The 13,554-nt window shown below is 41.7% G+C and overlaps 1 protein-coding gene across 12 annotated transcripts in view; it reads left to right on the top strand.

Annotated features, from left to right (window-relative positions):
- Nucleotides 1–8: 8 nt before the first annotated feature.
- Nucleotides 9–13,554, top strand: part of DIXDC1 (DIX domain containing 1) — a 66,290-nt gene continuing 52,744 nt past the window's right edge. For 3 of the 12 annotated variants that reach the window (XM_025047442.1, XM_015590114.2, XM_025047441.1), the window contains exons 1-3: nt 21–173; nt 320–371; nt 1,216–1,307. In XM_025047442.1, the coding sequence (XP_024903210.1) occupies nt 162–173; nt 320–371; nt 1,216–1,307 (156 nt within the window). In that variant the 5' untranslated portion in view covers nt 21–161. Of the gene's footprint in view, nt 174–319; nt 372–1,215; nt 1,308–6,274; nt 6,671–13,554 lie in introns of those variants that run through there. The other 9 variants (XM_025047443.1, XM_025047447.1, XM_025047448.1 and 6 more) reach the window with 9 other exon arrangements.

Here is a 13,554-nt window from a genome sequence, read left to right as displayed (position 1 = left end):
GGGGCCGGGTCCTGCGGGACTGGCTTCAGCAGGCCGGAGGCGGGTCGGGCGCTGGCCGGCCTCCGCGTCACCATGGCAGCGGGAACGCAGCAGCGACGCTGCAGCAGGAGGAGGTCCTGCTCAGAAGGGCTGGGGACAAAGATGCTGAACCAGACCCACCGATGACTTATGAGGTAAGTGCTGAAAGGCGGCGATTAACTGGAAAGTATTATTATTACTTGAGCGTCCAGATCAGAACTGGGGACACGCGGAGGGTCGAGGGTGGGGTGAGAAGAAAGAAGCGGAAGTTTCAAATTCCGAACCCGCTTTGGTCTTACAGGTTCTTAGTGTGCGATTCGGGATTCAGACTTTCAGAACTTGGAGGCGAGTGGGTAGGTCATTCACTTTCCTTTCTCAAGCTGGACACTGTCCTCCCCCAAATACCGCTCGCTGCCCCTCGGTTTGTCCTTGAGAGTGATGATTTCTTAAGATGGATAGAGTATTGAAAATGGAATCGCGGAACAAAAAAAATAGGTAACAGTGTCTACTTCATAGATTGTGAGAATTTTAAGCACTTGGAACAGTACATAGTATGCAGTCAAATGTTGGCTGCCATTAGCATCATCATCATTATCACTATTTTCCTGGCCTGTTTTCTGGCACAGACCTAGTAGAGTAGATTCAGAAGAGATGGCTAGAAAACTGCCTCTACCACTGATTGGCAGAGCAACTCCCTAGACTATTTCCTATTAGCTGGGGGTAATAAAAGGAACTCTATTTCCAAGGGTTATTTACTATGACACTCAAATAGATGATGTAGGTGATAGCACTTTGTAAACTTAAAGTCCTGTATAAAAATTTCTGCCTTAGAATAAATGCTGCCTTGCTAGGTTAAAACTGAATTTCTGAGGATGAAGGGAAGTGAATGCAAGAAGCAGAGGCCCCATTATTTCGTCTGATTGTCCTCAGAATACTTCCTATGGTCTTAGACTGATAAATGTAGAGAGGAGGGAAAGCTGCATCCTTGCTTGACTAATGGTAAGAAAGCATGGCCCTGTTGTGATTATAATATCTTGGGCTGGAGTTCCTGCTAACTAGTGTCCTATATTTGATACTTCTAATGGATTAAGTAGATAGGTTTGAGGCAGGGGCCTGACCCAACTAGACTGGTTTAGTTTTTGGAATTTGTTTCCTGCCCTGTATTTTTGCATATTTCTTTCTCTTCCTATATTCAAGGTAGCCCTGATCTGACTCTTCTAGGGACTCCGAAGATGGGGACCCAAGTGGTTATGAGACTTTGTAACTCCCTGCTGCCAACAGAGCCCTCTGTAAGTTTCTGTTGTAATGTTTAGAGGAGTGTGATGACATTAACGGATTTTCAATACAGTTTTACAACTGGAGATTTCTCCGTCAGGACTCAGATCATGGAACAGAATTGTAATATATTTGCTTTCTTGTCTTGCCTCCCCTTCTTGTGGAAACTCTAGCTCACTAGATTGATTACCTTTATCAAGAGTTAATAAAACTAGGCAGAAGTTGAAAAATTCTAGCAAATTAATCAGAAAATATGCATTTTAAAAAAGATTTAAATAATATTTTTATAGAAGCAATTCATGTTAATTATAGAGCATTTGAGAAATACTGCTAACCATGATTTAAAAAAAACATAATTCTCTCATCCGGAAGCAATCACTGTTAATATTTTAGAATGTTTTCTTCTAGCCTTTTTCTATTTATATTCTTTACATATTTGAGGTCATATGCAGATACTTTTTGCCTTTTGCTTTTTTAACTTAATGCTTGTTGATACAAAATTATTAAAATGTTTGTTTTCATATGAGTGCAAATGTTTGGGAAACAGTATAATGTCTGTAATTTTCTTGACCTTTCCTCTATTGTAGGACTTTTAGGTTTCACTCTCCCCATTGTAAATAACTAATTGGTTTCCTCATTTAAGACATTTTTCTTAGGGTAAAGTCTCAGAAGTGGAATCCCTAGGTCAAAGGATGTGAACATTTTAAGTAATAAGTTACCTTTCAAAAGAAAAATTGATAGGTCAGATATTATATACATCCGTGAGAAGGCAGAGGGACATTAGTTGGGAGATAGAAAGGTCTTTAGTAGAAATATGGCTACCTCTTGCAATGAGACCCTAGGTCCTGCAGAAAGATTATTTCATGATAGTGTAATTAGTGATGTGGAACCCTAATACATGAATGGCAGTCCAGAGGCTCAGGGGCATTTACAGTGTTTTATAGTAGAGAAACTCTGGGATCACTTCCTAACTATCCACCAGATGTCGCTAGTCTTAATTTAATGTTTACCTGCAAGATAGCAGGCAGAAAACTTTGAAATGTGAATTTAAAAAATTCATGTTGAATATATTTGCATATCTGCTTTGATACAGTTTATATTAAGCACTGGCATCTGGTAATTGCTTTGGTGACATCCTACTCTAGTCTCTTACAATTCTGTTTCTTTTTTCCTTTTTCTACCCACTCAGTCTATCACACTCACTCTGTACACTCTGTGCCTACGTAATTAATATTGGATTCTGTTTTACTAGTCTTCCTTTTACTATTCTTTCTTTCAGTCTTGTTTCTTGTGTGTGTGTATTTATGTGGGACATTCTAGGCAGAGAGACAATTGCGAAGGCATGGAAGTGAAAATGAGCCTTATAAATCTGTGAGACATTATGGAGCTTGCTACCCTGGGCCTACGTGCTTTGGGAGAAGGCTTTAAGAGCTGGGCATGAGGAATTCATATCTGATATTCTAGGAAGAGGGAGTTTCTGAAGACATTTGAGCAGTTGAGCAGCAAGATTATCTAAGATTAAGGGGTGAGGACTGTCAGAAAAGCTGGGGACAAAGAGAGCAGTTTAGGAACCAGGACACATTAGGGACCTTTGCCAGTAGATGTGAGCCCTTTTGTGTATATTTATGCTGATGTCTCTGAAGATAAATGCAATACAAATTCTAAACATATGTTACTGCCAAAGAACTTGTTATTGTGAGAAAACAAAAGAAAGATTAAGAAATTATTTCGGAATCATTTAAAATATTTCCATCGACAATTTTAATTATTCGTTTACTCAAATTGCCTTTCTGCCTCTCCATAGTCATTAATGATTGGTCATAATAGATGTATTAAATTTTGCATAGGTGTGAATTTCACACATCTTCTACACAGGGAGAAGTCACAGTCAATATTTTTACCAAATTACAGTTCAAAGTCTTACATAGGCTAAGATATTATCTGTATTAATAGAAGTGATGCATGAGTTTGCTAAGGTTTCCTCCACTGGCTCATTCATTCATTCATTCAATCATTCATTTAACAAAAAACATTAACGGAGCATCTTCTATGTTGTAAGAATTATATTAAAGTATCGCATAATGATTAAGAACCTAGACTTTGGCTCCACCATTTGGTAGCTATAGGGTCTGAGCAAATTCCTTATCCTTAAAACCTCTCTTTCTTATATAAAATGGAGACAATAAAAAAATCTACTCTTTATGGTAATTGTGACCATCAAATGAGCTAATGTATCTAAGTGCTTAGTACAGGGCTTGGCACACACTAACAGCTTAATTTTGCTATTATTACAGTTGTATATAGATATTTGGGTAGCTAGCTTTTAGTTTTAGTTGGTGAGGGAGGTGACTGCTATCATTGATAAAATAATGCAGGACTGAGGAAGCCTGGTATAATTTCAGAAATCGGGAGCATGGCAGCAATATGCAGATAGCAGCTTGCTTGGACCCTTTGCCTCTTCTCTCAGGCAGAGTGAATGACAGGCCTGCAGAGTAGGAGTGGTTCCAGCTACCCAGACTGGCTTGCTGTTTTCCCATATTACGGGCATTATAGGATGCAGATCATTGTCCTAGTTATTCCTAGTTCTCTTAGCTAACCCATTTATTCTCCCAGCTCTCATATTGATATCACAATATGTTGGGATAGGGAGGATGGAAGGAATAGTAAATGTTAGAACTGCTCAGAGCAAAAGCTCAATTCTTTACCCAGACCACCTTTGAAGGCAGACCGCGATAAGTATGGTGAACTGACCTTCTCAGAAAAAAAAATTGAGATTATATGGTCCAACAGGAATTCTGTGTTTTTCCCAAGTGTGAGAGGCATGCTTATATGAAAATTTTTGGAAGACTTCAATAGTTATTTGGGGACAATGGAACAGAATATTTTGAAATTGTACTACCTAAATTTAAATGAATTAAAATTAAATGCCATTTAACTTTCAGTTCTCATTTTAAGTGCTTAATTGTCACATGTGGCTAGTGGCCACTGTATTGGACAGCACAGATATAGAACATTTTTACCATCACAGAAAGTTCTATTGGATATCATTACTGTAGAATATGTGGTTAGTATAATGATAGACTGAAGGGAATAGTGCAATCTTGGACTATATGCCCTATAATAAATCTTTTATCAATTCACCACAATGCTCTCTAACTTCTCCAGCATGTTATGAGGTGTAGGGCAAACAGCATAGGGTTGGGCATCAGAGATCTTTGGTTCAGATAGTAGCTCCCATAGACTAGCTGAATGACTATAAGCACCTTTTCTAGCCTTAGTTTCTTCATCTGTGAAATGAGGGAGTTGGGCCAAATGAGTTCTTTTTTTTGGAGCTTTACAATTCAGTGATTTAATGAGTCTTTTCCCAAGAACACTGAGCTCACAGGTCCTATTTTGATGTGTGACTTGTTTGAGAAACAGTGACCTCTTGGCAGAGATAAGTGTTAGCAGGAGCTCCCTCTGATGTCCCAATATTTTCTGCTGTGTCCAAAGCATGATGGGCTGTCAACCAATAAGAATCTTCTCTCCAGTGATCCATCAACTGGGTGTTTTAGTTTTGTGTAACTATGCATATATATGCATTGCATGCAATATTATGTTTTTGGAAGTATACTTCTCTTTAAAAAGGGCCTTGTTGCATTAACATAGTTTAGTGACTCACCTGAGGGTATTACACCATGAACTGTGGTTGCAGTGAGAGTTCTTGACAACTAAATTCCCCAGATAGATCATGAAGGACAGTGGTCTTCTGACTTGTGGGCTGCTTAGGTTCAGTTTGATTTGTCATCATGGCTTCTCCCCAGCCTTATCCAGAATAGAACCCATAGCATTCAACCAGCAGCAGCCACTTAACACCTCTGCTGGCTTTCTGCTTCCTGCTTGCTGTGGTCAGGAAGGTGTGTCTCTTCTTAGAAGCATCTTTGTATTTAGCAGCTTCAGACATTTAGGCAAGATGTTGTTAGTTCTGGCAGCTCTGGGTAAAAAATTTTTCTCTAGTGACCTGAGGAGGAGGTCATTAAGATGAATAAGAGCCATTACTGACTTTTCTTGTTAAGGTACTAATGGGGATTTTTGGGAAGGAATCTGAACCTTCTGCAAAATTATGTGTAGAGTCCTAGATTTTCAAGTTGCCTGTGTCAATGACCAACTGTGTCCCTGGATAAGGCCTTGACCTTCTCTGAGCCTTAACACTCTATAAACCCTTCCTTTCCATCTGGGATCATGAGATGTAACATAATACATTCGGGTGTTCTTTCTATTTCCAGTTTTCCTATAGAAAAAGAATGTGCACTGAGAGTACAAATGACTAGTGTTTTTAAAAATAAATAATCAGGGCTGTGACTTGAATAACTAGAAACAGAGGGCAATAGCTCTCAGTTTCACGTGAGCAAGCTTTACTTAACTCTGTCACAAGCACCAGAACATTTTTGCGGTTATTTTAATTAAAACTCATGTAATTAACTTAAAACTCATTAAAAATGTGTTTTACATTTTAGCAGTTATTTTAAAAAGAAAAAGAAGGATTTTTGTTAAAACCCTGGTTATCCTTGGTTTACCCTTGATGTTTCTGTTATCCTGTGTGATTAGCTCTATTTCTATTAAATGTATTCTAATATAATCAACAACTAAATTTTTCTTTCTATCCTCTTTTTTCTCTCCTGGATGGTTCTTCTGTTTCTCTTTTTGTTTCTCTCTCTCTGCTTCCCCTTCTTTAGCCTAACCTCACTATCCAGGCCCCCTGCGGAAAAAGCTTGCTGTTTTCAGCTATTTTGGGGAAAAAAAATCCTGTGATTCACTCTCCTTCCCACCCACCATGTGGTGGGGCGCTTGCGGCCTTAAATCAGCGGATCTCGTATGTGTGTGTGTGTGTGTGTGTGTGTGCGTGCGTGTGTGTGTGCGCGCGCGTGCAAGCGTACCAGCACGCCCGTGTGTGTTTGTGTATGTGCGCGCGCGCGCACGCACGCACCCCCACACACACACACACACACACACACACACGCCAGCCCGCCCGCACGCCAGCGGTGCTCTCCCTTCTGCTGGCGGGGCCTGGCTGCTAGCTCCCGCCCTCCAGCCGGTGCGCGCCCAGCTGTTTCTATAGGAACCACGACAGCGCCCCGGCTCCTCCTGCAGAGGCCCCCGTGTGAGCATGCCCAGTGGATACCGCTAGTTTGGCTCGGGTCTGGGTTTCCAGTAAGTGGCATGCGGGACTCTGAAGAGATCCCAATGAGCTAAACGGAGAGTCTTTGTGTGCAGAGGGAGGAGGAGGCGACGACCGCCTGGCCTGGAGACCCCGCCCGGGGAGCCCCCGGCAGGAACAATGCTAGCCTGCCTGACCCGGGGGAACTTACTGGACGTCCTGCAGGAGGGCTTCAATGAGGTAACTGCTCCTCCCACTCCCCAGCTCCCCTCCCCCAGCACCTCCCGCCTAATTTCAGGAACGGGTCGTCCTCCGCCCCCATCTTCACGAGGACTCCAGAAAATTCGCTGCAGGGCCCTAAGGGGGTTATAAAGTGGTGGGTATGGTGCAATTGAGACCACTGAACAAGGAGAAATCAAAAGGGCTGCCTGCCTCCAGCTAAGCTGGGCAATGATCTTCCCTGGTTGCTTATCTGAACCCAGAAGACAGGGTCACACATTTAGAGGTCATCTCCTTACCAAAGAGGTGGACTTCACCCTCCCCAGGGATTACCCCCAAGGAATTCCCCTGAATATATGGCTTAAGTGCGCATTCTCTTTGAGCCGAGGGAGGGGCGGGGTGGCATTGCATTGGTAGAAAGTTTGAGAGAGGGCAGGGAGTATCTTTTTCTAAATCCAGGGCAATAGATTTCTCCGCAACCAAGGGTTTGGTTGGTAGAGAGGAGATGGGGGTCTTGGGTTTCTGGACCCAATTCAGGGGAGCCAGCATTTGCTCCCTTCTGTGTGAGAGTGGGGGACTGGGGACCCAGTCTGACAGACAGTATGGGCGAGGGCTGGCCAAGGTCTTTTTCTCTTCACTGTTTTCTCTCAAAATTATTTATTCTATTTTCTTCTCTTGTGACCCTTCCCCCTTGCAATTTGCTCCATATGTATTTCTTTGCTTCTGAGCCCCACCCTTTGGGTTTCCTTATTCCAGCATTCAGGAAGACCCCCTACAAGGAGACCTAGACTGTTAGCTGTGTCTTTCTTCCTTTTTCCTTCTTTTCCCACCTCTCCTCTTCCCCCTTCATCTTTTTCTTAAATTTAAAATTTTTTTAAAATCAATTTTTAGTTAAACAGTGAACATGTGAATACCTTCTTTTCTTAAATATGAACATTATGGGCAAGACTGGGTGCCTTGGTCACCCCTCCAGTCCTAGCCTTTTCTCCAGAGGTAATCATTCTCAGGGATTTGTGTATGATTTTCTTTCTACAGCAGCACTACAGGCTCTTTCCTTAATTCCTGTTTCTAATTAAGAAGCTCTGCAGCCTGACCTGTCCCAGAACCTCCCCCAGTCCTGGCCCATGTACCCAGCTTTGTTCCTGACACAGGGAGGAAAACTGCAGAGGTGCTGTCCCAACCTTACTGACTGAGTCAGAATTTTCCTTTGGCGGAAGGGTGTCACAACCTTCACTGAAGGGCAGAGCTTGCATCCTGCCTGCACCGCAGGGCTCCTCATCTTTGCGTCGGGTTCTCTTTGAACACATATAAGGAGATTGTTAACAGATGGTTATGGTCTGAGAGTTGAAACACAGACGAGCCAGGAAGCCACCTCTTTAAGTGCTTCTAGTAGTCCTGGTTCCTCTTTTCTCCATCTCTGCCTTTGGACCTCCCCTGGTCTCAAGCTGCGCAGGTCTGACTCATCCACCAGTCGTGGCAAAAGCTCCTCAGGTCCTTTTCTGCTCTCCCCTTTTTAAAACTTAGTCCCCAGGTATCAGGTCCCACTGTCTTAACAGGAGGAGAAAACCAGCACAGAGTCAGTCCTAGTCTTTGCCTTCTGCTCATTTTTCACTTCCAGACCTTTTAGCCGAAGAGCCAAGAGGCTTGGCTGTCTTTTTCATGCTTTAGTGTGTCCATAAATATCCTCTGACCTCCAGTTCTCGTAAAACATAAGGGAAAGGGAGAGTGGAAGAATTTTCTTTTTGTGGTGGTAATGGAGTCTTCAAAAAAACAACAGACACACGGCTTTATTTTTAATTCATCTCTAAAATAATGCAGTAATGCCTCTTCTTTTCTTTCTGACATTTGATTTTTCTGCCCATACTATAAACTTCCCTCTACCCTTCTACGGGCTAATATATGATCTATTTTATTCTATTAGTAGATTTGAACTCTGATAGCCAATAAGTACATTTGGTTTCTCTGAGAAATTGACATTGTCTAAATAACACTAATAGTAATATGTTAAACCTCATGGGTTCCTTACAGTTTAAATAATTATTTCACATATGTAATAAATAGTTCCACATACTGTATCACATTTACTGTTACTGAATACTGCTAGAATTAGTTATTTCAGAGTCGATGGGGCCCTGATTGACCTAGTTTAGCCTTTAGGGTTGCTTAATAGATCCAGTAATATTCAGTCTCTTCTGTTAGAGTCATATGATAAGGATGTAGACAGGGACTTAAAAGCCAGAGTCAGAATATACTCCAGTTCCTCTGAGAAACTCCACTGAGGCTGAGAATACCAAACATATATCCAGTCATCTCTGGGGAATGATCCAAGCATATCTGAAGCTATTCTTCATCACCCAGATGCTAAGGTCTTTGTGGTTAAGGGCTGTGACCTCATTCTCTATAGCAAAGTAAATTGCCACAGGAAATGAAGCTATGACCCTAACTGGTTAATTATTAGGGAACCCTGCAACAGAGAAATCCTGCCCTCTGATTCAAGGCTTCCCTCTACCCACGATTGGCCTCTGTTCTCAACCATATGTCACTATGCATAACTGCATGCAGAATTTTCTTGTACCACGTTCCCTGAATAAATCCCTGGTCTCAACACACCTGAAAAATTACTCACAGAATTGATCTGTATCATTGCTGTCAGTGCAGTACGTTGTGTTGACATGGTTAATCTGCATTGTGAATTATCCATAAGTTTTGGCTACTGTCACCTTCTGTAGCCCACCCTGGCAGTCATCTCCTGTCTCTTATGTTCTTTCTGGGCGTGGCTGGGCTTTCTATAGTTCTCATTTTCCCATTTTCCCATTCTGCCTTAAGCTATTTATTTGTTCTCTGCCACTTGGTATTGATGTTGTCATATGAACATTGTCTTTGGTTAATGAGCCAACATAACTTCTGCAAGTGTTTTTCTGGGGGCTGGACTTTGAAAAATACTTTGGTGATTATGTTGGAAGGTTTTGAGAGACCTAAGATTATAATATGGTTTGGACAGTAAGCATTCATTCATTCAGTTATTTAGTTCATTTATTGGGTGAAGGGATGGATAAAATAATTGAATGACACCTGGTTCCTGCTTCTGAGGAATTTATAGGGAGAGATTTATAGGTATACAGAAAAAACATGATAGAATGCTTAATGTGATAAGTGCCATAAAAGAGGTAGTGTTTGTGGAAGATCATAGAGATATCTTCTACTTAACGATATCATGAAAAGTACCAAATATTTACCTACCTACCTGCTCACTGAGACCAGACTTTTTTTCCTGCTAGTCTGGTAAATATGCATACAGGCACTCAATTTAGCAGACATTCACTGAATTACTATGTTTACCAGGCACCGTGCCAGGCTCTGGAAATAGCAGTCAAATAACATAGAATCTGTGCCCTAGTGGAGCTCACATGTCAATGAAAATGAAGTAAGTGTTCAGAATATCAAACCTGGGAAAATTGTGGTCATGTAGAAATCCTGCCTGTCGGGCAGAGCGAACCCGTGCCTGTCTGCAGCGTGAATAGCCCGAGGAACTGAAAGTTGTGGGAATGATTTGTTAGAATGTTGGTCAACAAGAAATCGTCTGTCTTAGCCTTATCATTTTAAATATATGACCTGGAAGACATTCCCTACCAGTTTTTCTCCATGTAGAAAAGTAGAAATTTAAGCCCCACATGGAGATCATCTGCTTGGCAGTCCCTGAGAAATACAGGAAGAGCCTTTGTTTGGTATCATCCCCATAAGGGGGTAGACTGAGTGAGGAAGAGGGTTGGCATGAGGAGCAGCTGCAGCGAACATCTCTCCTAAGTGCCTCCTGCCTTTCGTGGAGTAGGATTTGCAACATGGGGCCAAGCAGAGGCTTTCAGACATTTCCACAATGAATTCCTTTGTGCTTTGCTGTAGAAATTTAAGGCCAGTTCAGTCTTTAACGTAACAAAGCACCACACTCCCCAACCTTCTTTTTTCTATCCTGACCAGTTTCTCCTCACCCAAGTTCATTGGCTTTTTTCCCATAGGAGTCAATGCCAGCTAAACAGATGTTCCCTGGCAGCAAGCTATCAGGCAGTGTGTTATGTTCCTCATGGTGAGTGATGGGCTGGCCAGGCATGTAGAGCAGTGATAGGGCACTGTTTGCCAGGTACCACTCCCCCAGGCTGTTCAGAGAGTCTGGGGAGTACTAGAAATGCTTCATCAGCCCTGACTGGCCGTGTTGTCTAGACTGTAAGGACCAAAGATTCAAACTGAATGAAACTTCTCTCAATGTATTTCCTTATTTATTATCCCAAACCAGGCCCATTTCAGTGGTCATGGACATAACCTTCAGTGGTCAGATATGGTCAGGGGTTAAGGAACCAATCCCAAAGGTCCTAAGGGTGAGTGGGCTCCATGCCCTGTTTTTAGGATAAAAGACACTCATAAACTATACAGTGATACCTCATTCATTCATTCTTTCACATGCATTTATCGAACACTTACCTTATAACATGTACTTGTGAAGGACAGAGTGTTTACAGAACTTGTAACTAATGAACAATTAAAAATAAGTTTAGGAGGTGAAATCTTTCAGAAAGTCTTTAGCTCTTTACTTTCTTGTGTATTATCCTTTGATTGCTGGGATGCACACTAATAAAAGAGCCCTACCCATCCATGGAAGAAGAAATTTAATATTTTTACTTGTGAATTTTATTTTTACCTAATTAGCCACCAGGTTCAATAAATAAGTAGTCTTTCCTGGTTTAGTAAAGGCCTGAAGGAGTTAATGGAAAAGAAATACTATGTTATGGTCTTTTACTGGCAGAATTTAGGCCAATAATAACTAAAGATTTCCAAACCTCCTGCCATCTCTCAACAAGGTCCCCACCCCCATCTCCTTATCTGCTTCTACTGGAGGGTCTCATAGTTCTAAACAGGTATCTGGTTTCACTGTAAAACTGATTTCCTTCTGGGCATTTCAGGTCTCCTGAACTCTCTCTCCAGCACACTACAGGAGTCTTGCCTCTTTTCTTGTTTGCTTTTCTTGTTTTCCAGCAGGGAGCCATAAAGCCCACTTCTCCGTTGTTTCTACGCAAGGAATTGTAGGTCCTACAGACTTACTTCCCTGGTGAAGCCCAGTCACTGCTTTTGCAACTCTAACAAAACAAGTTCCCTGTTGGAATTCTCTTTGCCCTTGAGGCTTAAAGGAGATAGAGAGCAGAGGCTGGATTTACAAACTTGTTTGAAAGGAAGGGCAGGGCCCAAAGAAAAACAAAGTAAGTTACATTTGGCTGCAGGAAAGCATTCAAAAATCAAGATTTCCTGCACAAATGAAGATGGTAGATAGAATTATCTATATTGGAGGAGTTTTAACTTACATCGTATGCTTATTTGGAATATCTTGGAGGAAGCTGATGGAGAGTATAGAGTTACTAAGGCCTCCCCACACCAGCCAGTCTCACAGCTTTAGAGCAGTCCAGCCAAAATCCCACTCAGACAGCTTTGACTATTGCTGTGTTTACTTTTCTTTTCCCTGAGGCCTGACTCAGAGGGTTGTCATAAAAACCCTCAGTCTTTCTAGACTTTTGGATTACTCAGGCATCCTTCTAGCTCCCCTAGAACAAATTAGAGATGTTAATTCTGGACCAAGGTTAGTTCTGTGCGGTCATCTTGTTTGATTGTCTTGCCTTTTTTATTAGTTTGATTGTCTCGCCTTTTTTATTAGTTTGATTGTCTCGCCTTTTTTATTAGTTTGGTTGCAAGAACCCAACTTGAACTAGCAGAGATAGAAAGTGGAATCTACTGACTCATGGAATCCAAGAAAGGCTGAAAAACTAAACTGTGGAAAGGGTACGGATGGAGCAGTCTCATTGAAAATCAAGAACTCAAACACTGGCAGGATATCTCCCTCTGCTTTTTGCCTCTTGTCTCTGGTTCTTTTTGTGGGTGGCTTTATTCACTTTGACTACAGATGGCTTTTCTCTCTCAGGTGAGCAACATGGCCTATTGCAGCATCTAAATTTTATATCTTACAACTTGGTCAAAGAGAGACTGGGAGAAATAGAGAAGTGGGAGGGGAAAGGGACTGATTCCTTTCCTAAATGCGAGATCGAAAAATTCCAGAGATCTGCTGGGCTTGACCAATCAACTCAGTAAGACTAGTCAACTGGCTAGTGGAGGAGGTGATATAATAATACTAGCCCAGTCCTGGGACCTGTATATGCAGAGGGGGCATGTTTATGTAGAAGGGGAAATCATTGTGAACTGGACAGCTACCCCAAGAGCTGTTAGCTACCTTCTACCCGCTTCTTCTGGGCCTATTTGGAAACTAATTGTGGTCCCATGGTGCTTCTTCAGCTGTTGTTGGAAATAGCAAGAACTAGGGGCATGTTCAAGATATATTTCTTAATATTTCAGATATTTTCATTTTGTTGAACCTATTTTTTTTTTCTTCACTGACTAATTGACTTATAAAATGATAGTGCTAGAAGTAAACAAAATTCAGTGTTTTTTTTTTTTTTTTTCCTAGCCGATGCAAGAAGCCCTTAAGAAATTATTTCAGATGGCTTGCAGGGGGATAGAGAAGAGGGCTAGGGAGGAGGGCTGAATTCCCCACCCTGGCCTTAACCAGAGAAGCCCTTCTTTTCTTTATTTTACATATCTGGCTTTTACACAAGTTACAATTTAAGAAAAGATTATAAGTCCAAAAAAAAAAAAAAAAAAAAGGAAGGAAAAAAAGCTACTAGTTCAACCCCCAGAGAGTAACAGCCTCTTGCAAAAAGCATATGGTATTTCATCTGCTGCAGAAGTAGCTCTAGTAAAATTTGAAACCAAGCAGCAGAGCTACTCAGGGCCTAGGCTTGCATTAGAGGCCTCTTTTAAGACAAACCCTGTGTGGGAGTGTGAGTAGTGTGACTGGTCCTCATGGGTGTCTA

This window comes from Pteropus alecto, unplaced genomic scaffold (genome assembly GCF_000325575.1).
Source record: "Pteropus alecto unplaced genomic scaffold, ASM32557v1 scaffold224, whole genome shotgun sequence".
Lineage (NCBI taxonomy): Eukaryota > Metazoa > Chordata > Mammalia > Chiroptera > Pteropodidae > Pteropus > Pteropus alecto.
This window is presented reverse-complemented; position numbering and strand designations above follow the sequence as displayed.